The sequence below is a fragment of the Pseudochaenichthys georgianus genome, chromosome 6 (genome assembly GCF_902827115.2).
Source record: "Pseudochaenichthys georgianus chromosome 6, fPseGeo1.2, whole genome shotgun sequence".
NCBI lineage: Eukaryota > Metazoa > Chordata > Actinopteri > Perciformes > Channichthyidae > Pseudochaenichthys > Pseudochaenichthys georgianus.
Window position 1 is genome coordinate 42,221,883 of NC_047508.1, and position 27,071 is coordinate 42,248,953.

The 27,071-nt window shown below is 42.7% G+C and overlaps 1 protein-coding gene across 1 annotated transcript; it reads left to right on the forward strand.

Moving 5' to 3' along the window:
* Positions 1-440: 440 nt before the first annotated feature.
* tes (testis derived transcript (3 LIM domains)) lies at positions 441-26,810 on the forward strand. The gene is made up of 7 exons (XM_034085039.1): positions 441-632; positions 10,747-10,832; positions 14,280-14,850; positions 15,287-16,453; positions 21,365-21,580; positions 24,249-24,407; positions 25,060-26,810. The coding sequence occupies exons 1-7, from the start codon at positions 606-608 to the stop codon at positions 25,249-25,251; spliced, it is 2,418 nt and encodes an 805-aa protein (XP_033940930.1). The 5' UTR covers positions 441-605; the 3' UTR covers positions 25,252-26,810.
* Positions 26,811-27,071: the final 261 nt, after the last annotated feature.

Genomic DNA, 27,071 nt, shown 5'->3' on the forward strand with positions numbered 1-27,071 from the left:
ACATAGACAGTCTGTGGTTTGTACTTGTTTAACTTTTGTCCAGTTCCTGAACAGATATGAGGAGCTGTGAGATCTGAGTGTGTGCTAACGGCTGATGTGTTGTTGTGGGACCATGGTTGGGACATATTTCGCTGTGGTGTTTTGTGAAATGCTGTAGTGTTTTGTGAAATGCTGTGGTGTTTTCTGAAATGCTGTGGTGTCTTGCACTTCAGGGCCACCGTACATATGTGCTAATTTGTAATAATACATATAATACATATGTTCATACGATATAAACATTGTGTCTGCTACGGCTGTTACACCGTCACATGTGTCATTACATTGACTGTAGGTACCCGTATGTAAACAATCCGAACACGAGTTTTCTTATTATACATCCATGGTTTTATGTTGAAAGCTTTGACCGGAAGCCATGCTGTTAAAGTAGTTTACTTGACACCAGTGCGGAGCAGCAGGACCTCCGAGGAAAACCGGAGAGTGAACCGGGCGCTTCATGATTTCTGCTCCCTTTTCTCTCAGTTTAAGATTTTGACATTTGTTTTAGTTTTGGCTCGTCTGGGCTCCTCTTCTGGACCGAGTGGACACCTGGAAGAAAAGACACAAACATGGAGATAGAGAAGGAAGTGAAGAAGGTAAGATTCCCCCCGGTGTTCTCCGTATCTCTCTCTGACCGGGGAACGCCCTGAAAAGGTGTGCCGAACCCGGGCAGGTGGCGAGAAAAGTGACAGTGCTTGTAAGATTTGTCACAGAGAGACTTTCTACGTTAGTTTTCCTCTTTCATTTAGAACTTTTTCCACAGACAAGCCTTTGAATTTTCACTGATTAAACTCACCTTTAAATACTCCAAACAACACGTATCCACTACATCTTTATAAGATAAACAATAACTGGTTGACTGGTTAGCAAAACTTAAGTTGTTCCCTTCTTTCTTAGCAAACCTACTTCCCTTTTTAGGGGAAGTACTTTTCCCACTTGAACAAACTTCACACCAAACTGCATTGGAAATGTGGACTACTGTGTGTCACAATGCGTTTTAACAAATCTCATCCGCTTTTAGACATTTTAAATCTTATTGAGCAAAACAGTTTAAGCTATGGCACACTTCGGCACGGATGTTGTACACGAAAATCTTGCAGTTTATACAAAAGTGATGTGAAGTGAAGTGTTTTGGTATCAGTGCGTATTGCTCAAGACCGGACACTGATTCATATTGACGGTGAAATGCAACCAGTAGCAAAAGTCAATTTACCAAAGATTGAGAGGTGCTGTTTGTATCATACAGATGCCGAATCGTAGACCTACTCTCAGTAATGCTTGTAAGATTTGAATAAATGTATTTCTCTTCATAAACTTGAGCTTTTAAGCAACAGGATGTACAATTAGGCGAATATTTAATGGGATTTGGTCATGCATGGTAGGAGTACAAGTTATCTAGTCTGCAATGTGGAAATGTGACTGTTGTTCTATGAAAGTGTTGGTTTTAACTTACTATATAGCAACATGCTACAGAGTTTGGATGTTCATGCATTTAAGATCAGATATTTGATCTGCTTTGTCTGTTATGACCATGATTTTTAGAGTGTATCTACTTGAAGAGTTGCTTTACGTGTTCCCTGTGAAGTTGTTGTTTTGAGAGCCAGTTCCCTTTCAGATGTTGTGTGTGTGTGTGTGTGTGTGTGTGTGTGTGTGTGTGTGTGTGTGTGTGTGTGTGTGTGTGTGTGTGTGTGTGTGTGTGTGTGTGTGTGTGTGTGTGTGTGTGTGTGTGTGTGTGTGTGTGTGTGTGGTGTGTGTGTGTGTGTGTGTGTGTGTGTGTGTGTGTGTGTGTGTGTGTGTGTGTGTGATAGTTTACAGTTTACTTCAAGCAGTGGGTCTTGCTTACGTCTAGAGCCAAACTGTCTATTAAAAGTGGGTGAAGCACACAATGATGCCTACTCGCATGTGTGGCATGACACTAATATATAGTTTGCCACTCACAATGTGTGTCATTTAAGGCTTTAACCGGCCATTGTGACTTATTTGATCTTTTTTAGGCGGTCATTTATTGTCAGGGGCACTAAACAACAAAGTGAAGGAACTCTCAAATAAAGCCAACATGTATTCATATTCCTTGTTATATTTCTTACTTTAGGATAAACCCTTAACACGATGCATTACTAAAGGTTTACTGTAGTTCCCACACACTCCCCCTTTGCCCAAAAGCATCCATTTGATTCCTTTTTTTTCATCTGCAACATAATGACATCACTTTGTAACGCTCCTATTGGCTAGCGCTCCAACACATTGTAAGTGATAGGCTAAGGGGCGGGACATCTCTAAGCGGTTGACCAATCACAACAGAGCCGGCCAGCTAACCAATCAAAGCAGACTGGGCTCTGGTTTCAGACAGAGGGTGAAAAGAGGTGCTGCAGCACAGACAGTATGAGAAAGAGCTTTTTGAACATTAGAACATGTAGAGACACTACAGACTGATATACACCTGAACATCAGCAGGAGAGGACTCTTTAAAGTGGAGACACTACATACTGATATACACCTGAACATCAGCAGGAGAGGACTCTTTAAAGTAGAGACACTACATACTGATATACACCTGAACATCAGCAGGAGAGGACTCTTTAAAGTAGAGACACTACATACTGATATACACCTGAACATTAGCAGGAGAGGACTCTTTAAAGTAGAGACACTACAGACTGATATACACCTGAACATCAGCAGGAGAGGACTCTTTAAAGTAGAGACACTACATACTGATATACACCTGAACATCAGCAGGAGAGGACTCTTTAAAGTAGAGACACTACATACTGATATACACCTGAACATCAGCAGGAGAGGACTCTTTAAAGTAGAGACAATACATACTGATATACACCTGAACATCAGAAGGAGAGGACTCTTTAAAGTAGAGACACTACATACTGATATACACCTGAACATCAGCAGGAGAGGACTCTTTAAAGTAGAGACACTACATACTGATATACACCTGAACATCAGCAGGAGAGAACTCTTTAAAGTAGAGACACTACATACTGATATACACCTGAACATCAGCAGGAGAGAACTCTTTAAAGTAGAGACACTACATACTGATATACACCTGAACATCAGCAGGAGAGGACTCTTTAAAGTAGAGGCACTACATACTGATATACACCTGAACATCAGCAGGAGAGGACTCTTTAAAGTAGAGACACTACATACTGATATACACCTGAACATCAGCAGGAGAGGACTCTTTAAAGTAGATACACTACATACTGATATACACCTGAACATCAGCAGGAGAGGACTCTTTAAAGTAGAGACACTACATACTGATATACACCTGAACATCAGCAGGAGAGGACTCTTTAAAGTAGAGACACTACATACTGATATACACCTGAACATCAGCAGGAGAGGACTCTTTAAAGTAGAGACACTACATACTGATATACACCTGAACATCAGCAGGAGAGGACTCTTTAAAGTAGAGACACTACATACTGATATACACCTGAACATCAGCAGGAGAGGACTCTTTAAAGTAGAGACACTACATACTGATATACACCTGAACATCAGCAGGAGAGGACTCTTTAAACTGTATCAGACCTTTGTTTGTCTACAGCAATAAAACACTACTTCATGCAACAATATTACACGTCTAGTAATATCATACCTTAAGTCAAAATATATGATAAACGTTTACTTTTGTTCATTTAAGTACATTTTGCTGATAATACTTCTGTACTTCTCCTTGACTGATCATTTGAATGAGGAGTTTTACTATAAGGGAGAATTGTTATAATAAATTATTGGTACTTGAGTAAAGGATCTGAATACTTGGATGCCGGTCAGTGAAGCCTGCCTTTAACTTAATCAAGTCAACCCCAATAAGATCCCAAACATCGCGTGTTTACTATATACATGAATCTGCTGCTGGAGAGTGAGTCTGATCACCCGGGCGACCCTGAGGGGAGAAGCGTTGGGGGGTGCAATTACTGTCGAACTGTAACCAGACGAGCGCCATCTGTGTTTAGGTAATATTATGCTCAATTAGGCTCACGCTGCTTCCAAAAACAAGGCTGAGGTAATGAGTTCAGACAAGGAGCGCACTGTACAGGCTGGGAACTCCAAAACACTTTTTGGTACATTTCCTCCCATTTTTTAACCTACCGTACTTTTCGGACTATAAGCTACAGCTAACGGCCACTAGGGAACCTCCTAAATCTATGGATTTTACAGGTAAAATTAACCACTAACTCTATGGGCTCTAGGACCGGTCCGCGCCCGCCACCTTTAAGCGGCGGGCTCCAGCAGGAAAAGCTGGAGGCCGGAAAAGAGCGAGACAGGTAACGCGCCAAAGTAAAAGTGGAACCGAGAGACGGAACGAGAGCAAGACAGACGGACAATTTAGCTGCTGCGGCTCATATGCAGGTGCGCTTTATAGTCCAACTCTTAACACTTAAGGTTGCCATATTCTTAATTTTGAGGTAAAATGAGCGAAGGGTGATCTAATTGTGTTTGCTTTGGGTAACTGTTGGACTGTAGGACCTTTTTTTGCAAACAGTCACAAAAAGTCTAACGGCCCGTCCACACTACAGCTTCAAAAAAAACTTGGAGCTCGGCGTGTCTGAAGCTCGACCAACAACCAATCGCATGAATCTCCCGCCCCTGACACACAAGCAGCGGTTTGATTGGCTAGAGCTTGTACTGGCATATGATTTGATTGGCTGACGCTTCCACCGAAAGCCTCAGAAGCTTCAACAGTTGAACATTGCTCAACTTTTGCAGCCTGAAACGCCAGGAAAGCTCCGCTCTGCTTCCCACAATGCAGTTCGGCGAAAAGTGACGTCACCCCATTCAAAGTGAATGGGCAGACGCGCTGGACACCGTTTTTGAAGCTGTCGAAGCTGTAGAGTGGACGAATATTCTTTCGTTGGAGTACTATTCGGGTTTCCATTTCGTTATTCGTTTTTTCCCCGTTTTTTTTTCAAATTAAATGTATTGAAATCTCCAATATGTCTATATATCAACAATATTCGCTGCTGATTACTACCGAATATCCGGAGCCCGATAAATGGTATTCTGGACAGCCCTATTGTGTTATTATTATAAAAGACGATGTCATGTATTAGTAAGTAAAATCTATTGAATCTATGTATTGTAGAGATAATGTAGCTCTCATTGTTTAGATGATTTAATTCTACGTTTATGAGTATTAAAATAAAACCAAACTAAGGACGCGCTATTTAAAATATAGAAACAACGGTTATTACATTCTTGGGCTGGATTGATACCACTATACTCTGCTTGAAATAAAACGATGTCGGCATTGCATACTCAAAGGACACTAGTTAGAAAAGTAAAAGTTCCAAAATGGGTGATTTGGCTTCCTTTCTTTTATTGTAGACATTAGGTGTTGTGGTCGGAGTTCAGGTGGCCTACTGACATACAATGAAAACGTCTCCAAAGTGTGTCCAGCAGAGCAGGCCTTCTGCAGCAAAGTGACTCGAGACCGCAGCTGTGTGTCTGAGCAACGTCTTTGCAGAGTCACTGTAATCATTCATCCTATTAGTCACGATACAAAGTCACTGATTAATATCGGCTTCTCGTGCAGTTTGTGAAACTGAGTTCCAAGGAGACACACACCCCGAGTGACCTCAGCCAAACATGGGCAGGCGTCTTCAGACCCGAGACAAATATTTAGACTTCCAGTCCGACACTTGGCTCGGCTGGCTCGAAATCCAAATACTTCCTTTTGAATGTGAGGTTTTTATCTGTCGTCAAATGAACACGGTACTTTCTCTGAAGATGGCTAATGACAGGCTTTGCAAACAAGATGGACTTCAAGACTTTAACATTTGTTGCAACACGAATCAAAGTCTTCCTAGCACCTAAAGTTTTCATTTCTAATCTTGTTCACAAAAATATTTTATCACAAATGTCCAGATTTAAAGGTGGGGTAGGTAATTCACTTCAGAAACACCCCGAATGCTCTTAACACCCCGATAGCAATGAATACATTAAATGCTTTGACAATAAATTAGGGGTGGGCGATATTGAAAAATATATTATCACGATATTTTTCAAGCAGTATCACGATAGACGATATATATCACGATATTTTTTCTTATTACATGGCTTAGTTGAATACTCGATTCTGATTGGTCAATTCAGAACACGTGACACGTTGTTAATACCGAACAGACAGACCGCTGTCAAGGACTTATTGACCGTTGTTAAGGACGCTCACATCTTCAGAAAGAAGTCCGGTCGATTTAACTGTATACAGTTGGGCCGAAAAGCAAACTGCATGCAGTTTGCTTTTGGAACTGGGACAAGAAAAACTGCGGAGAAGTAACGGGGCAGAAACCCTCCTTTTTACGCAGCGGTCCAGACATAGACATCAACCAGTTACTTTGGCATTAGGGCAGGGATATCTAGATACTTTCCAAGGTTTGACATCATGAATTGTGCTACTTTTAAAGCAAGGAGCGATGTTTTCAAATCTGTAATCAAAAAGCTCCTCAAAAACGCAAGCAGGTCCTACCGTTGGCTTTTCAAACTGACAAGAGACGCTCTCACTGTTTTTCAAATGTAACAGTTTGAAAAGCAAGCAAACTGTCTGATTGTCTTTAGTTTTCCGCTGTCGTGTGATAGCAACATGGAGGATTTTAACATTCATTTTAATATATTTGGAGAGCACAGTAATTTGGAGTAATGGTTAGTGGCTGATGAGTCCCCAGTGAAGAAAAGAAAAAGACAAGAGGGACAAGAAAACAGCGGAGAAGTAACGGGCAGAAACCCTCCTTTGTACGCAGCGGTCCAGACATATACATCAAATGGCTAAACATACAGTGTGCAGTTCCTTTGGCATCAGGGCAGGGATATCGAGATACTTTCCAAGGTTTGACATCATGAATTGTGCTACTTTTAAAGCAAGCAGCGATGTTTTCAAATCTGTAATCAAAAAGCTCCGCCTTCCTGCCGTTGCTCCGTTAGTTCAAACAGTAACAACGGACTATTTTTCTTCGCGGATGCATGTCAATTTAAATCAATACATACAACTATTTTTTAAATCAATAAAATCATTTTCTAAATCCATAAAAGCATTTCAATTAATATTGGGAGTCATAACGTTACTTTGTTGAGAATGTGGCCATGTGTAATAAGCGGGATAATGTGCTGCGACGCGGTCATTATGGGGAAAAGAACACCTTCATGCCGATCTAGATCCCTCCGCTTCGCGTCGGGCTCCTGATCAGCCTGTCGGTGTTCTTTTCCCCATAATGACCGCGTCGCAGCACATTATCCCTTACATGTCGGTTATTATGGTTATTTTTCAAGTTACTTAACAGTACAAGCACCTACAAGGTAACAGAAACTAAAACAAAAAGGAGTAACAGACCAGAATAGCATTTCAAGCAGGTTTTATTTCAGAAATGAATCCCTGAATGAACAATTCAACATTTTGATATGGCTTCAAGGCAGTTTCTCAGTATACAAGTGAACTTTCTGAGGTAGCACTAGCAGTGAACATCAATAAACATGAAAAGGAGGGTAAAACATAACTAAGTAAAACATCAATGAGGAAAAGTCAGTGCCAAACAATTAAAATGTAAACTTTAGACTTGAAGTGCAATAAAAGACTTTAGCATAACTGAAGGGAAAATCTTTTTTTTTATAGTTTTTATTTCAATTTTTTTTTTTCAATTTCTTTTCAGTTTCTTTTATCACGATAGATACGATATCTCTGAAAAAGCATATTGTGGAGACCTAATATCGTCACGACGATATATATCGTCATATCGCCCACCCCTACAATAAATCCATAAAAAAGATCACCTGTGGAAGCCGTGGCGCTGTAAAAAGCACGACCAATCATCTGAGCCGGCTAAAGTAACCGGATGGCCAACCTGCCTGTCAGCCTTCCATCGGGGCACACACTGATCTCGTGCCCTCATTGGTCATGTGCGCGTCCGTGTGTGTTGGAGGAGGGGCTCTGTGAGGAAGTCTGAAGGACGGGGTTGTGTATTTTCAAATTCTAGCGTACTCGAGCTAGTTTCTCCATGCTTAACTACCCTACCTTTAATGACTCCATTTAGCCCATTTTATACAATAAATCAAAAATAGGATGTCTTGTTTTGATTCGCTAGAAAACGTTAGTATCAGATCAGGATCATAAACAGAAAATATCCCAAGTGTGTGATCGAAAACTGTCAAGAAAAGGTTTGGAAATAAGGACAGCCTGGACTTGATCTAGCAAATGGTCAGCTGCTTCACTTCTGTTTAATCACTTAAACAAATTGCATAAATAGGAATATTATTAAGGACATTTTAAGCTGATTCCACTTATAACAGCATACTGTAGGGAAGGTCAGTGCATTTATTATCTTTCATTCCATATAGAAGTGATATACTTGTATATTAAAGGATATCACTTACTGTGTGTCAACCATAAGAAATGAATAGATGGCTGAATTAGGGATGCATATCGTTGACTTTTTTACGATACCGATACCACTGAACGATACCGATACTCAACCGATACATATCGTGATACTTTGAAAATGTATCATCCCACAATTACTCCCATGAAGCGCTTTACGATATAGTTAACATGTCAAATGAATATTAAATTCAATTGTGGGACTTCTTGGACCTTTCAGTGCTGAACACACGATGAAAGATACATTAAAGATATGAAGAAAAACGATGATGCAATCTAATTTATAACACCCGCCATCACGGGCCACGGACTCACTTTTAAAATTAAATTGAAAACATTTATAATTTTTTTTTAAAAAACAGATCTGATTTCGCTACGGTATACCGTAGCCACCAGTAACCGGTATTTCGGTGATACCGGTATGCATCCCTAGGCTGAATATTAAAGTAGATAATGATGGTTTCTTGAGGTCTTAAAGACTAGAATAAATTAAGCTTTTTTTTTTTACTTTTAAACTCTATTTAAAGCTCCTGTGAAAGTGAAAGTATTAATAACTGTGCAAATTCACTCGGATGTATTTCCCCCGATGCCATTTTAAATATTGCACTTCAGGAATGCAGTAGCTACTGTTTTGTCTTGTCTTTCTTGTTGAGCTGCATTTTGTTGTGCAACCCTGTGTTGCATCAGGACGATAAATGATCGTTAAATTCTCTGTGTCTACGACTTCATTTACCATGACAAAAGTAGCTGCTCGCCTCCATTATCCTGCTCCTGCATGGCCCCCAGGAGGAAAGGAGGTGTCATGGAGCCTGAAATATGGACGCTGCCGTTAGAAACGGGAGTCACGGTCTGCATTCCTCAGTAGTGAGACGAGTCTTTTGGGTCAAGACGTCTCCGACAAAGCGCTGCCTGCTGGGGTCCCGTGAGGCTTTCAGCAGCTTTGAATAGATGTCCATATATGGTCGTAAACAGCCGTAAGGGCTTAAGGTGGCCGGACGTTTCTTGCCTCTGAAGACTGGGAACATAATGCAGGACAGAAGATAGAAACTGGATCATAAAACTGACTCCATTCATAGGAATTGAAGAGAAATTTAAAAATGTCTCGAATGGCATTTTTGCTTTCATCACAAATCCTCCCAGCCCAAATGATGAGTGACTTTTAATTTCGTTTTTCCACCAAGTTTATCTTTCACTTTTGGCTATTTTTACTAAAACGTCTCTGGATCTTGTGACTTTTATTTTTCTGCTAGTCCCTTTCAGATGTCATTTGACTTTTTCTACCATTTCAATGTTCCCTCCACTTTAATTTACTATGTAGATTTCTTTGTGTAGCGGTCAACATATAGAAATAACCGAATGATAACTCAAACTAAAACTGCCGCTGAGGCACCAGAGAGCAAATCTGACGCGGGGAATAATGATCCAATGTCCAGGCAAGAAGATACAATTCAAGATTCAAAGCTTTATTGTCATTGGCACATTAGCTACAGTGTAGATATGGCAATGAAAAACGTAAGTCACAGGCTCCTGCAACAGTGCAACATGAATAAGACATAACACCGATAAAAATAGTGCAAGAAATAACAGAACAGAAATAAAATGGTGCAAGAAAATGTTGTAAGATGTGTAAGTAAATGCAAATAAAATAAATGAAATATGATATATTAGATAAATAAATTGGATGCAAACAGACACATGTTTATGGAAGCACTTTATAGAACTGGTGGTGTTTGTCCAGAACGTTTTTTCGTTCACTTCATTTTGTCCAAGAATCCAAAATCCAACCCATAAACAGAGCAATGGTTTCACCTAGGCTGCGCAATTAATCGTATTTTAATATTTGTTGATCTTGTTTATTGGTATTTATTATTTTGATATTATTTATTTAAATATAAATGTATCTTTTATTTATTGGTTTTTCAGTTGAATTATACGTTCAGGGTAATCAACAGATAATGTTCAAATTATTATTTTAATTAGTTTTAAAGTTCAATAAATGGATGTTTTCAAAGTCAATGAATAATCGTATTTAATAATCGTGATATCAATTATTGACCAAAATAATCGTGATTATGATTTTTGCCACAATCCAGCAGCCCTAGTTTCACCAGGTAAAACGAACACACACATGATCGTGCTTTTCTAACATCATGCTTCTAAATCTGAAGTTGTTCTACTTTGCAGCTTCTTGAAGTTTATATTTTCATAATCCCAGCTGCTCGAATGGAAGCTCATATTTCCTTTTGTGCAGTGAAGCAGTCTCATCTGTGATGGCTCCTAATCTCCCTCGTGTTCTCTGTTCACAGATGACCCTCGGCCACGAGTTTGGGGCTGGAGCTTCCTGTTTGAAATGCAAGGACAAGTGTGAAGGCTTCGAGCTGCATTTCTGGAGGTGAGTGCAGCTGTTCTCAAGCAGCATGAAATATACGTGTGACGGTGGCTCATCACTCTCAATCCCAATTTCACACGAGCAGCTTCCAGGGCGGATTAGACTAATTGAGATTATATTGACTGACTGCTCATTAGTCCTGGCAGCTCTCCTTTGTTTCTACTTCTTCTTGTCTTGTCTCAAAAAAAATGTATCTTGAATTTCCCCACAGGGATTAATAAAGGTCCATTTTATCTTATTTTATGATCTGATGATATGTTTTTTGAAACCGATACCAATAACTTCCTGCTTCTCGAGACCGATAATCGATAATAAAAAAATGTTTACGCCACTAATTATTTTAACGCATGTGTATTTTTTTTTCTCGGCCGCCCCGTAGTTTCAGAGCGCATCGAATTTAAAATACCGTCTACAAGCTGATGCTGACAGCCCCGCTCCTGCCGCCCGCTTGTGGCAGACCACACTTCCACGCTCACCGGCAGGCACCGACTGGCCATCGGGAGGACCGGGAGGGTGTGTGTGTGTGTGTGTGTGTGTGTGTGTGTGTGTGTGGCCCGAGCGAGCGAGAGAGAGACCTTACGTGCATTGTTGTTGTTAGCATCTGGTGCTAGCTAGCTGCGCTAACGGATATAAGGAGCTGTTTAAATGAAAACTGAGGAGCGACATTTCGCCACAACTGCGCCGAGCACTTGACTTGATGCAGGAAGCAGACAGCGGGACATTGTAGGAGAAGTCAGCACACTCAGCAACATGATTGCAGCGTCCAGGCTGCTCCGGTTCGAGCATATGCCTTGAGTTGCACATAGCTCCAACGCGCGCACGCACACACACACACACACACACACACACACACACACACACACACACACTTTGTATTGTATTATTGTCTTCGTACGCTTTTAACACACCATCGTAGCGATGGCGATGTTTCAGGTGACTGATCAGGTTCGAAGTATTAGGGAGCGCTGGATTTGTGAAGAACTCCCCTCTTCCTAAACCACTAACACCACAGTACTGGCAAAACGGGAGGAGCCGAGTGAAAAACAAGCGCCCCTCATCCCAATCCACCCACACCGCAGTATTTTTTTCTTTTTTTTGTACCCAAAAAATATATTGTATATTATCGGGGCTATTAATACTGGTATCGGGTTTATCGGGATGATGTCATAATTCCTAATATCGGACCGATAATTATCGGCCCGATAATTATCGTGCATCCCTAATTATAATGCAGTTGTAATATGATTTGAGGTATTAAAGAGAATAAAATATAAAAATTGATCAATAAAATAAGTGAGAATATTAGATTTTTGATCAAGTCTGTTGTAGGTCAGGACTTCTCTGCAGCACTTCATTCAGATATGTTCACATATTTGGCCTTTCCCAAATGATGCGCTTTCTGTTTTTTTTGATATTGCACTAGTCAATGAAATACTGAGTAATTGTGCAGCCCTGGCAGCAGCTTTGGTGAAAAGGGTCCTGTGGAGAAAAGCACTGAACCATGTGGCAGTCTTCCCAGCAGCTTCTACTGAAGCCTTCCGAGTAAATCGCCAGAACGCCGACACCTCCTCATCTCCACCGCTCCCATGTTTTCTTTTGTGTTGCCATAAGTTAGTCTCTCCGTTGGTGCGCGGGGCTAATGCTAATGCTAATAATGCTAATGTGAGCAAATAAAATGGCGGCTTCACAAAACCTTACGTTAGTTATACGGGGCGTGGTTTGTAATTCGCCCAGCCAATCAGAAATTGGAACATTTTTCTCCGCAGGAAAGTCCCACCTCTCTAGGAGGCACTACAAAGGGGTGAAAAGGTTCGCAAAAAAAAGTTCTAGTTCCAGATCTTTTTGGTGTGAACGCAAAATCCCAGGAACTATTGGAACTGTTCCTGGGGAAAGTACTCCGGTGTGAAAGCGCCTAATGTTATCAAAATCGCAATATGGACGAGTGCAACATTGAGGCTGTTGTGACGCTGCAAGAAGTCATAATAATTATAATCAATTGTATTTACAGGCGCACTTTTAATTTGAGTAAACAAAACTCAAAGTGTGAGTAAAATGGTTGAAACTAAACAACAACAACAAAATAAATATATATGTGTATATATAATAAAGTAAACAACAGAATAAAAACAAAGAAATAAGTGTTGCTATTCTACATACTTAATAAAAACTTGTTTGGTACCAATCCTTTTAAAATAATCCCACCATAATCAATTAAAAAAAGATTTCCAATAATAATCTGAAGGCAGTGGACAGTTAGTAATAAAACCTTGGACTGTGTACTACTTGCAGCCAGACTACCCAGAGTCCTCTGTCTTGCTTCCTCTGTCACAATACGTTCAATTATTAGGACCAGTGGCTCATGGCTTGCTGTTCTCTCTGAGCATCGGCCCTGAAGGCAGACACGTGTGCCCTGATGCCCCCCCCAGCACACGGTGGGACACTCGGACAGGAATGTGGAGCCGTTACAGTCCAACAGCGACACAAAGGCTTTCCTCATCTCCAAAACTGTAAAACTGCTGCTTATTCATAATTTCACACGAATAAATTACCGTATAGTACAGCTGTTGTCATGACTGGTTGCCTACTTTGAATATATCGTACACGAGGAAGCACATGGTGTCTCAATAGATCATCACGTGGTGTAATATGCTAAGATAGTAGTTGTAGTAGTTGTAGATAATAGTAATAGTAGTTGTATAGCAGCACTTAAGTGTATACAAACTTCACAGGGCTGCTTTAACATCGCTAGAATAAAACGGTAAAGGCCTTAAATAAAATAATAGTCTTTATCAGTTCATATGTTATCCTCAGTGTTTAAATATATGTTCCAGATTTTTACCATGAACATAAACGCTGTCTGTGTTCCTGCTCAAGCTGAAGCATGCTCAGCAGTCATAAATGATGTCATCGTTACTCTGCAAATATGAGCTCGGTGTGTTGAGGCTTGTGAGAAGGGCAGATATTGCAATATTAATTTAACACTAAGCGTGTTGCGTTGGTGTTAATGATGTCGCAACGTTGAGACGGATTGTTGTTTCTAAAGTTAGGAAAGATATATAAGAAAAGCATGCTTGTTTGAAAGATGCCTCAGGGGTTAGAGGCGTATTCCACACAGACAAAGCACAGGTTTCTACAATTAACCAGGCTTCAATGCAAGAATAAAACTTCATGATCTGGGTAGTAACTATTACTTTTGTGTATGCGTCTGTTTGTGATTGTTGTTGTTTGCGCTTGTACTTTGTAACCTGTGTTAATTTACATATTAAATGTATTTGTTCTAACCTGTGTATCCTTGTGACTATTATTATTTTGTTGTTTTGTTTCCCATTGGAAAGCGTCCTTGAAAGGCGCTATAAAAAATGTAAATTATTATTCTCTCACACTAAAAATTACTGAACATATCGGTCAACATTTAAAAAATCGTTAACATTTTACACTTTTTCTCCGTAGGAAAATCTGCAGGAACTGTAAATGTGGGCTGACGGAGCACAACGTGCAGATGATCTCTGAGGAGAACAAGAAGGTGGGGAAGCTGTTCGAGGACACCAAGTACACCGGCCTGATCGCCAAGCTGAAGACGGACGGCGTCCCCAGCTACCGCGGCAACATGGTGACCATCTCCATGCCCAGCAGCGGCACCGCGTACATCGTGCCGCCCAGCGCCTCCTCTTCTTCTGTGGTGCGACCGCCTGCCACCGCTGGTTCTGTGCAGCCAGCAGGGGGCGCTTCAGGTCCAGCAGGGGGTGCTGCAGGTCCAGCAGGGGGCGCTGCAGGTCCAGCAAGGGGCGCTTCAGGTCCAGCAGGGGGCGCTGCAGGTCCAGCAGGGGGCGCTGCAGGTCCAGCAGGGGGCGCTGCAGGTCCAGCAGGGGGTGTTCGTCCTCCAGCAGCCAGCCTCACGCCCCTGAAGGCCAACAGAGTGCCCGTCAGCGTCAGCCTCGCCTCGGCCAACACGGTGCCCAGAGACGTGCCCATGATGTCCGTCACCTACGAGTGGGCTCCACCTGTCGCCAATAAGTACCTGGTAAGAGTTCAAACTGTGGGCTGAAGTGACGGGATGGGAACGATTCATCGAATGTTTGAAATTATTCAGGTATTCGAATATGAGTTATGAATATTTATATTGTAATTTCTTTTTTTTTTGATGGGAGGGGTGCCTACATTGATTACATGTTTAATGTATACGACAGTGCCATTTTAAATATCTTAAGAAAAATATCTTAGAAAGTAAATAGGGCTGCAAGATTTTGAAAGAAATGTGCAATGGCAATACTGTCCGTCTGGAAGTCCTGTATCTGTTTGTTTAGTCTGCTACTGAATCTGCAGTACTCTTGTTTTGCACACGTTGTTGTTCAAGTATTTCCTCTCAGTCTCTTTCTGATTGGTCCTTACCTTCCTGTTTGAGCCCTTCACCCACAGTCTCTGATTCTTCCCATTTCTTCCCCCTCTCTCTCTTCCAGGCGGCGCGGTACATCGAGCTGCTTCCCGCAGAGAAGCGTCCGGTGGCCGGTACCGAGGGAGCCGTGTACCGCCGGCAGCAGATGGCCCGCCAGCTGCCAGAACACGACCAGGACCCGGCCCAGTGCCACGAGTTGAGCCCCGCCGAGGTCAAGCAGATGCAGCAGTTCGTCAGAAAGTACAAGGACGAGGCGTTGGGCGTGGCAGACGTCATCCTGCCCGAGGAGATGGCTCTGGTTCGGGCCGGGGGAGGAGCTGGAGGGGCTCACGGTGCTGGAGGGGCCGGGTATGGACCGGGAGGAGTCGGGGCCGGAGCTGGAGGTCCTGGAGCTGGTTATGGGCCAGGGAATGCAGGTCCTGGAGTTGGTGCTGGAGCAGGAGGTAGAGGAGCTGGTGCTCCTGGTGCTCCTGGTTCTGCTGGTTCTGCTGGTGTTCCTGGTTCTGCTGGTTCTGCTGGTGTTCCTGGTTCTGCTGGTTCTGCTGGTGCTCCTGGTTCTGCTGGTTATCCTGGTACTCCTGGTCTTCGTGGTGCTCCCGGTTCTGCTGGTGCTCCTGGTGTTCCTGGTTCTGCTGGTGCTCCTGGTGCTGCTGGTTCTGCTGGTGCTCCTGGTGTTCCTGGTTCTGCTGGTTATGCTGGTGCTCCTGGTCTTCGTGGTGTTCCTGGTTCTGCTGGTGCTCCTGGTTCTGCTGGTTATGCTGGTGCTCCTGGTCTTCGTGGTGTTCCTGGTTCTGCCGGTGCTCCCGGTGTTGCTGGTTATGCTGCATATGCTGGTGGTCCCGGTTCTGCTGGTATTGCTAGTGTTCCTGGTTCTGCCGCTGTTCTTGGTTATGCTGAGGTTTCTGGTGTTCCCGGTGTTCCTGGTTATGCTGGATATGCTGGCGTTCCTGGTTCTGCTGGTGCTCCTGGTTCTGCTGGTGCTCCTGGTTCTGCTGGTGCTCCCGGTGTTCCTGGATATGCTGGCGTTCCTGGTTCTGCTGGTGCTCCCGGTTCTGCTGGTGCTCCTGGTTCTGCTGGTGCTCCTGGTTCTGCTGGTGCTCCCGGTGTTCCTGGATATGCTGGTGTTGCCGGTGTTCCTGGTTCTGGTGTCGCTGGTGCCCTCCCAGGGCCCGGCTCAGGAGCGATGGGCGCTCCTGGATCTCAGCAGGCTGGACTCCCACAGCAGGCCTTCGTAAGTCGATCATTTATTTCAAACACGTTGCTACTTTAAATAAAACTGTAAACATTAAGGACGGATAATTGGTTGCAATTATTATAACGTTTTTAAAAATAATACCTCCAGATTCTACAACTTCTAAAAAAGGGCCTAAAAAACGTTTCCCCCATCGTCTTTTTTCAACCTTCCCTTCACAGCGTGTTCAGAGATAATAGTTGCCCAACTTTATATTTTGTACGGATTCCTGAATATGGGCGTATCGTCTTAACTTGATACCGTTTGACTCGCCAGGCTTCACTACTTTAGCTTTAGTGAAACTCTAGCTAAGTGCCATCATTGAACTGAATGGACTCTTTCAAACGGTTTAATATTGATAACAACCAAAGAGAGAGGGAACAATTATTATTCTTCTTTACGACCACATCATTCCTGTTTATTAAACAATAGGCGCTTTCACACCGGAGTACTTTTCCCAGTATAGTTCCGAAAATGTGCGTTGACACCAAAAAAATCCGGACCTAGAATTTAGTTCACGAGAACCTTTTTCCCCCCTTTAGAGAGCAGGGACTTTCATGGGAGAAAAAGATTCCTATTTCTGATTGGCTGGGCGGATTGCAAACCACGCCCCGTAAAACTACCAACAAGTTTTATGAAGCCGCCATTTTATTTCCCCCGCATTAGCATTATTAGCATTATTAGCATTAGCATTAGCCCAGCGCACAAACAGAGAGAGACTAACTTATGGCAACACAAAAGGAAACATGGGAGCGGTGGAGATGAGGAGGTGTCGGCGTTTCTGGCGATTTACTCGGAAGGCTTCAGTAGAAGCTGCTGGGAAGACTTCCCTGGCCAACTGGAGGCCCCACGCAAAGTTATATGATGAGGCCCTCTGTCTTACGAGTGTCGACGGGGGGAGGGGTGCTAGTGGAGCCTCGCAGCGGCGATACCACACTAATTGCGCCGCATAGGTGAGGCCCCACGCAGTCTGCATGATCGGCCTGTAGGGAGGGACGGCCCTGCTTCCAGCAGCTTCTACTGAAGCCAGTCCCCAACTCCGGGGACTTCGGGTGGCGGTATACGCCGTGAAGTTGTTTGCGGCCTGCCAGTAAACCCAAAGCAGAAGAAGTACGGCAAAGTACTTGGGTTGCGTTCGGATAATCCAAAAATCAGCTCCTTAAGTTCTAACCCTATCTCCTATCCCTTGACCTCTGAGTGAAAGGTCACGGGGTTAAGGGATAGTGGATAGTGGATAGGAGAATTCAAAAGGACTTAGGAGAAGAGACTGCGGTACTTTGAGAATCCGAATGCACTTTCACTATCCGACGTGTTTATGATGCGCCAGCGGACGTCATTGTGTGCGTCTGCTGCTGTGGGGAAACCATGGAAACCACAGTTTTCTATACAGCGGACTACAACATGGATGTTCAATAAGAACGAGGGACGACTGTAAACTCATCTAGAGACTCTGCTCCGTGCTCTGATGCTGCTGCTTTGCTTTATGAACGTGGACAACAGAGAAACATATTCTTCACGACCAAAGTTGGAATTGAAATAAAAAAGGAAAGTGAAACTTATGCTCGTCCCCCTCTCCCTCCGGTCCACATTAATACCAATGATCCCAATACGTATGATTGTATGAACTAAAGGATCTTTAAATCAATCCAGATGTATTTATTATAAACGTTAGTCCTTAACATCTATCACTGTGTATATCACCATTCAAACATCTTTTAGAAGTTGAACAAACCCCACACAGCTCAGTAAAGACTGTGAAATGTTGACTTTATTTGATAATTTCAGTGAAAACTAACGTTCATATTTCTCTTTTTGATTATAATACTGATGAACGTTCAAAACAAAGCACTTTGGCAACTTACCACCTATGTTTTAAAAAGCTTAATAAGCACCGTAACTTTCATGATATCATTTCTCGGTCATAATCGGTTGTTTCCGTGAACGGCCGACTGTTGAGTGACGGCAAATGCTGCGGCTGCAATGCATTGTGGGGCAGCATTTTCTCCTCTCCTTTCGGTGAGGGAGGTCCAGTGGTTCCTAAGCTAAAGGAGGTTATAAAGGAAGTTTGAAACCTCCTTTCCTTTCATCTAGAGAATTGGAACGGCACTTATCATGGCTGCCACTGAGGGACTTCCGGGTCATTTCACTCCGTGAGGAAGGTTCCTAAGCTAAATGGACGATTCGACTTCAGCCCCGGTGTGAAAGCGCCTAATGAGTTAACCAATGAAAATAAGTTGCGAGGACACACCATCTTATTTTGAGGCTACAGTTCAGTAGGAAGCAGTCAATCCTTCCTTACCTCTAGGGGCGCTGTGCTGAAGTGGATCCACGAAATAAAATAATAATAATAATAAAAATTGTAGGTAATGGGGATCTTTTTGCACTTGGTTGCAAACACGCCGTAGCATTTGGAAATAATAAGAACCAGATTAAATGTAATGACTGTTATTTTAACTGAATATTTGTATGTATTTGAATTAGACGTCTGCTTTGTCAGGAAAACAAAACATATATATATTTACAATCAGCAAAAAATTTTTTAAAAACATCACATATGGCATTACAATATATGCATACAAACAAATATACAATTAATAAATAGAAATATCTCAAATAAACTATTTTAGTTTTTACCAAGTTGACGATGCATAGTTGCACTTCACTCTCGGTCCAATACATGCTTTTGAGATGTCTTTACAACCAGGTTTTAATTACGGAGATGAACAGTAAACCTGATGCATTACTGCCACTCTGAATCACCCCAAAGATGTTCCTGAACTCAACACCAGGGGGAGCTGTAAGACCAGCTCTCACTCTGGGTCATGAGTCACTGGCAGAGTCACCATGTGCCGCCTGTTAGACCCTGCTGTGAGCAGTCTTAAGATATTTCTCTACTTTCTATATCCTCCCTCTTATTCATTCCTCACATTATACGTGACTGCTCAATCTCAGGAACACTCTCTTCTCTCCTTGAACACAACATGTATTTACTTATCTCTACCCTCCCCTGAGCTCCACCAGCTACCATGCTGTCTTGATGAACCTCACCAGGGTCGCTGTGGGCTTCTGTATTATAGTAATGGGGACATCCGGCCTTTAAGCAGTAACATGGCCTTTTCATTCATAGAGTGCAGATACTTCAAATGCTCCCTTATAACATGTGATATGTCAGATCAAACGAGGCCTTCATGACTTTGAAATGGACTCAAAGTGAAGGACACTGGCCTTTGTCTACAGGAAGTACATACAAATCCTTTGTAATGATTAAAGGGGACGAAAGAAGTATTTTGGGGACAGGATGCTACTGTCTAACACCGTGTTATTTTATGTACCGTATTTCCGACTATAAGGCGCACCTGAATATACGCCGCAGCAGCTACATTGAATGATGTGTACATGTATACGCCGCACTGGACTATAAGCTGCAGGTGTTTTAATGTTTAATTACCGTATGTAAGCAGTCCAGCCTTTCGGAACCCGTTGGTGATCGTGGATGTTTTGACACGCCGTCAGGATCCACTCGCAAACTTCAGCGAAAGTTGCTTTTCACACGCGACCAGTTTTGGTGAATGATTTATCGCCGCTAGTCATCCACGCCTCCCACTGAGCGAAGGGTTTGGGCATGAAAACTTCCTTTGCACAAACTGTCTCGCTCTCGTAATGTCCGTCTGTCTTGCTCTCGTTCTGTCTCTCGGTTCCACTTTTACTTTGGCGCGCTACCTGTCTCACGCTTTTCCGGCCTCCAGCTTTTCCTGCTGGAGCCCGCCGCTTAAAGGTGGCGGGCGCGGACCGCCATAGAGCCCATAGAGTTAAAGGTGGTGGACTGTAACCTGTAGAATCCATAGATTTAGGAGGTCCCCTAGTGGCCGTTAGCTGTAACAATCCATAGATTAGCCGCACCGTTATATAAGCCGCAGGGTCGAAAAATGGGGAAAAAGGCGCGGCTTATAGTCCGAAAATTACTACATGCAATTTTCCGGATAGTGTTGCTCCATATTAAATGTATTCAAATAGGAATACAAACTCCTAATTTGCAGTTTAAATAATTATGAATCAAGTCATTTAATTGAAGTCATTTCAAGGTTAAAGGCTTTTATGGTCATGTGTACATACTGTAGCTACAGTGTAGTTATGACAATGAAAATCTTAGGTCACAGGCTCCTCCCACAATGCAACACAGAAAAACAGAACAAATAGTGCAAGTAAATACAAAAAGAAAAATAGTGAAATAATCCTAAACAATCCCTCCTTCCATCTTTTCAATTATGATAGTGAATAATTTGCAGTAATTGATTATTTAAACAATCGTACACGAGAGGCCGTTCTTAAACGTCATTATTGGTACGACGCTTGCGCCGAGGTCCGTACGCCTGTACTGGAGTAAAAAAAAACTGCAAACTGCAGTTTGCTTTTCGGCCCAACGGTATACCGTTTTTCTCAGACGCGGAGGGATACTGACTTGTTGTGAAAAGGCACGTTCTATTTGACCGTTGCTTGATCGTGGAATCAAACACGCCTATTGACCAATCAGAGAGCTTGCTCACACCTATGTGTTATAGAATAATCAATCAACATCAAGTCCTTTAATTCAACTAATGTATCAAACATCTATAACATTCACTTTAACAACATCAATTTGGAACTAATAACAGCGCTAATAAATATTATTTTTATTTCATTATTACACGACTTGAGCCTTTTGGTTATGAAAAAGTAAAAAAAAAACAGCCCAATTTTAAGGTACAAGTAAAGGGAACGAAAACAACTTCATGTATTAATAATATCAAAAATATGATAAACAATTGAGCAATACTTAATCCTTAAATGTTGGGCTTTCATAGACCAACTGTATTTACTGCCACCTGGTGAAGTGCCGTGTTATTGATTCACTTCTTCTTCTCTCCTCTGTAGTCGTGCAATCACTGCCAGCAGCCGATGCGAGTTGGCGAGCCGGCGGTGTACGCAGAGCGCGCCGGGTACGATAAGATGTGGCACCCCGCCTGCTTCGTCTGCTGTAACTGCAGCGAGCTGCTGGTGGACATGATCTACTTCTGGAAGAAAGGCAAGCTGTACTGCGGACGCCACTACGGAGACAGCGAGAAGCCGCGCTGCGGAGGCTGTGATGAGGTGGGGAGGACATTGCTACTCGTTAAAGGTCACCTGTTATGCAAAATACTCTTCTTCACGTCTCTTCTACATCAACATGTGTCCCCTCTTCTTCATGTCTCTTCTACATCAACATGTGTCCCCTCTTCTCCACGTCTCTTCTACATCAACATGTGTCCCCTCTTCTTCCTGTCTCTTCTACATCAACATGTGTCCCCTCTTCTTCCTGTCTCTTCTACATCAACATGTGTCCCCTCTTCTTCATGTCTCTTCTACATCAACATGTGTCCCCTCTTCTCCACGTCTCTTCTACATCAACATGTGTCCCCTCTTCTCCACGTCTCTTCTACATCAACATGTGTCCCCTCTTCTTCCTGTCTCTTCTACATCAACATGTGTCCCCTCTTCTTCCTGTCTCTTCTACATCAACATGTGTCCCCTCTTCTTCATGTCTCTTCTACATCAACATGTGTCCCCTCTTCTTCATGTCTCTTCTACATCAACATGTGTCCCCTCTTCTTCATGTCTCTTCTACATCAACATGTGTCCCCTCTTCTCCACGTCTCTTCTACATCAACATGTGTCCCCTCTTCTTCATGTCTCTTCTACATCAACATGTGTCCCCTCTTCTTCCTGTCTCTTCTACATCAACATGTGTCCCTTCTTCTTCACGTCTCCTCTACATCAACATGTGTCCCCTCTTCTTCCTGTCTCTTCTACATCAACATGTGTCCCCTCTTCTTCACGTCTCCTCTACATCAACATGTGTCCCCTCTTCTTCATGTCTCTTCTACATCAACATGTGTCCCCTCTTCTTCCTGTCTCTTCTACATCAACATGTGTCCCCTCTTCTTCATGTCTCTTCTACATCAACATGTGTCCCCTCTTCTTCATGTCTCCTCTACATCAACATGTGTCCCCTCTTCTTCATGTCTCTTCTACATCAACATGTGTCCCCTCTTCTTCCTGTCTCTTCTACATCAACATGTGTCCCCTCTTCTTCATGTCTCTTCTACATCAACATGTGTCCCCTCTTCTTCCTGTCTCTTCTACATCAACATGTGTCCCCTCTTCTTCATGTCTCTTCTACATCAACATGTGTCCCCTCTTCTTCATGTCTCTTCTACATCAACATGTGTCCCCTCTTCTTCATGTCTCTTCTACATCAACATGTGTCCCCTCTTCTTCATGTCTCTTCTACATCAACATGTGTCCCCTCTTCTTCATGTCTCTTCTACATCAACATGTGTCCCCTCTTCTTCACGTCTCTTCTACATCAACATGTGTCCCCTCTTCTTCATGTCTCTTCTACATCAACATGTGTCCCCTCTTCTTCATGTCTCTTCTACATCAACATGTGTCCCCTCTTCTTCACGTCTCTTCTACATCAACATGTGTCCCCTCTTCTTCATGTCTCTTCTACATCAACATGTGTCCCCTCTTCTCCGTGTCTCTTCTACATCAACATGTGTCCCCTCTTCTCCGTGTCTCTTCTACATCAACATGTGTCCCCTCTTCTTCGTGTCTCTTCTACATCAACATGTGTCCCCTCTTCTCCGTGTCTCTTCTACATCAACATGTGTCCCCTCTTCTCCATGTCTCTTCTACATCAACATGTGTCCCCTCTTCTTCATGTCTCTTCTACATCAACATGTGTCCCCTCTTCTTCATGTCTCTTCTACATCAACATGTGTCCCCTCTTCTTCATGTCTCTTCTACATCAACATGTGTCCCCTCTTCTTCATGTCTCTTCTACATCAACATGTGTCCCCTCTTCTTCATGTCTCTTCTACATCAACATGTGTCCCCTCTTCTTCATGTCTCTTCTACATCAACATGTGTCCCCTCTGTGGAAAAAGACTCTGGAAGCTTCAGGAACAAAGATTCTCTCTCTTTTTGATCCTTTTCTATAAAAACCTGTCTGAAAATGAGCTGATCAGATTTTGGCCACTTTATGATGTCATAACGATGTGTTGTCTTGTGTAGCCATCAGCCAATCAGCAACCAAGGTACCCCCCCCCCCCCCCCTTATCAGCTGAATCTCCTCTAGAGCTCCATTGAGTTCTTTGTAACCAAATGTCTCTCAGAGGGGCGTGGGGAGGGGCTCCTTATTTTCATCTAAAGTAACAGACAGAGAATCAGCACTTTGGAAACAGGGCTGAAACAGAGGGGATTATGGGTAATGCTGCAATGATCCGTTTGGTGTTTCAGCCAATCAGAGACAGGCTCTGTATATATGTGAGACCTGTAATATATTGATGAAAAACAGTATGATAGGGACCTTTAAAATATACTTAGCAGGACCCACTAAAGCTTCTGTTCGACCCCTGCAGGTGGTACAGAGCTGCTCCAGCCCTTACTAACACTTTCAAAATGGATCAAACCATTCAAGTTGTAGGACCTTTACACCAATGTCCTGTCTGTCAAAGAATTTAATTTAAAATAATTCTGCTGGTTCATAAAGCACGGTATATTCTAAGGCCAAAATACATTCTGCTAGAAGTCTCACCTCACTATTCATAACTCACTGTAATTTGTGACCGTATAAATAAACTTGCCTTTAGATTAGAAGGTATTTGTTGAGCAGAATTTCCTTGCAGCAGAATTATCGTGAGATTTGGATGTATTCATTTTTAGTTTTTCGGTTCATAGCACTTTTTGAGTCCCCATGTCCTGTGTCTGTCCACAGCTGATCTTCAGCAATGAGTACACGCAGGCCGAGGGTCAGAACTGGCATCTGAAGCACTTCTGCTGCTTCGAGTGCGACTGTATCCTCGCCGGAGAGACGTACGTGATGGAGAACGATAAACCCGTGTGCCAGCCGTGCTACATGAAGAGCTACGCTGTGGTGAGACCGACTTGCTCTGGGAGTTTGTTTATACAAGTAGAATATGTTGTTGTGTTTATGGAAGCTTTACCACAATTCAAAATATAGTAACATTTGGCAAAGACGTAAAGATATCGACGTTATGTGGCTCACAGATATAACAACACGCGTGTGGTTACAGCTCAACTGTTGCCTTTAATTGTATCGTTTGATTCCTACTACCTTACCGTACTTTTCGGACTATAAGCCGCGACTTTTTCCCCCATTTTTTTTTTTACCGCTAACGGCCACTAGGGAACCTCCTGAATCTATGGATTTACAGGTAAAATTACCCACCTTTAACTCTATGGGCTCTAGGACCGGTCCGCGCCCGCCACCTGTAAGCGGCGGGCAAAAGCTGGAGGCCGGAAAAGAGTAGGTAGCGCCAAAGTAAAAGTGGAACCGAGAGACAGAACGAGAGCAAGACAGACGGACAATTTAGCTGCTGCGGATTATATGCAGGTGCGCTTTATAGTCCGGAAAGTACGGTAGTTGTTGTTGCCTGTTTTGTAATTTGGTTTTTGTAATGTTTTGTCCGAAGTGTATTTTGTTATCTAAAAACTATTGAGAATAACAACATTAAACATAAACACAACCTGTCCCCCTAACCTCATCTCACCCGCCTCTGCCCCAGAAATGCTCCTCCTGCCAGCTCCTAGTTGATCCCGAGGCCCAGAGGGTTTCCTACGGAGACTTCCACTGGCACGCCGACCCGCAGTGCTTCAAGTGCTCCGGCTGCTCCAAGTGTCTGGTGGGCCAGCGCTTCATGGCCGTGAAGAACTTCCTCTTCTGCTCCGTGGACTGCAAGAAGAAAATCGTGGTTTAGAGCGGCCCTCCGTCTTCCCCAAAAACCACTGGTGAAACCAGATGGAGTCGGAGCAGAAACAAACATGGCTGCACGCGGGAAGAGATGGAGTGGTGTTACCATTCAGTGCCTGATACCTCTGATATAGAGGCGTATAATAATAATAATGCATTTTACATTAGGGTGCTCGTACCCTTCGGTTCATGGAGATCACAGTATTGATAAACCACCCAAACGTCTTCCTTCCAGTTTGTTATCTGCCTTTTCTCAACTAAATAAATACGAAGAGAAAAGGCAAATAAAACACAGCAAAACAAAGCTTATAATTAAAAAGCGTTCACTTGAGTTATCCAATGACGTCATATTTTATGATACAAATTCCGAACTTTACGATAACTACGTTTCCAAATGGACGTTGGTTGTGTTACCATTCAGTGCCTGATACGTCTGATATTGAGGCGTGTAGTAATGAGGAGTTCATTGGACGTTAGGCTGCTCGTACCCTTCGGTTCTTGGAGATCGCAGTATTGATAAATCACCCAAACGTCTTCCTTCCAGTTTGTTATCTGCCTTTTCTCAACTAATTCAGTTTAAATAGAGAAAAGGCAGATAACACCATGGTATCTGAAGTGGTAGAGCAGAAAACAAAGCTTATAATTAAGTAGCGCTCCAGTGAGATATCCAATGACATTGTTTCTGGTCATGTAAACTTCAAAGTCTGTCAGTCATTTCCTCTCAACTATTCCATTGTTGCTTTTCTTGCACTGTTTTCCTTCCGATGAGATTTGCGTTGTCAGTTTTCTGATGTTGAACCTGTGTCTTTGAATGTGCTGCTCCTATTGAACCGGCTGTTGATTCGCCACCATTCGAGCGTTCGTGCTACAAAATAACTACTGATACTATCTCTCCTCTCTGCAGTACTATGGTGAGCAATATGTGCCAGGTTTGCTTCTTGAACACTGTATTTCAGATCAAACTGAAATAAAATGATATTTGATGTTAAAAACTCTGAGGAAATGTAACTTGAGAGATTTTGGAAATGAAACATCCCAACACTGATAACGGTATATGTTCGTTTACACATCATCCAATAGGGTGCGTGTATATTGCAGTATTAAATAGTATTTTGGGTTGACGCTAACTGAAAACCTCCCATGATGCACCACTAGGTACACATATTGCTTTCCTACAGGTAAGGTATTTATGTATGTTGATGTGGATAAAGAACTTGCACAGAGATATTTTTTATTGTAAGGATGTTAGATTAGCTTTTGTCCCATGAACTGTGTACCGAGTTCAATCCAATGATACTGCAAGATATATCCTTGAAGAAAAGTTGAACTGCTTTTGGTTGTTGGATCTTCGTTAACTAAAAATATATCAGAGTACAAATAAAAAGGCTGAACGAACCAATGAGAGCAGAACATATGTTTGGTTTTACATTTTCATCCAGATCATCCACTGGTGAATACAAACACTGAACATGTGTTGTATAGAATAATGACAAGGGGCCCACACACTTGATGACATCAGGAAATCACTGGACATTCCCATAAATAAAAACGACGTGAGTTTCTTTATTGTTCTTTTGTGCCGTGTACTTTTCCAATCGTGCAATAAATGGCATTTGACACATTTCAACCCATCACTGCTATATAATAATACAGTTGTGTTTTAGCAGCCGATTGGAGTCACTTCACAGCCTTGGTCCGCCCCCCCCCCCCACATGTGTTTTCACTTATGCTTCATTAGGCATTCCTGCTAAGCAGAGGTGGGAAGTAACTTAGTACATTTACTCGAGTACTGAGTTGTACTTGTGCTTTACTTGAGTATTTACATGT

What these genes read in the sequence shown, in the direction of transcription:
- tes (XM_034085039.1), top strand. Translation starts at nt 606, where the DNA reads ATGGAGATAGAGAAGGAAGTGAAGAAG. An exon ending in CTGTCGCCAATAAGTACCTG is followed by an intron (nt 14,851 to 15,286) that starts GTAAGAGTTCAA and finishes TCTCTCTTCCAG; the next exon opens with GCGGCGCGGTACATCGAGCT. An exon ending in GCTGCGGAGGCTGTGATGAG is followed by an intron (nt 21,581 to 24,248) that starts GTGGGGAGGACA and finishes GTCTGTCCACAG; the next exon opens with CTGATCTTCAGCAATGAGTA.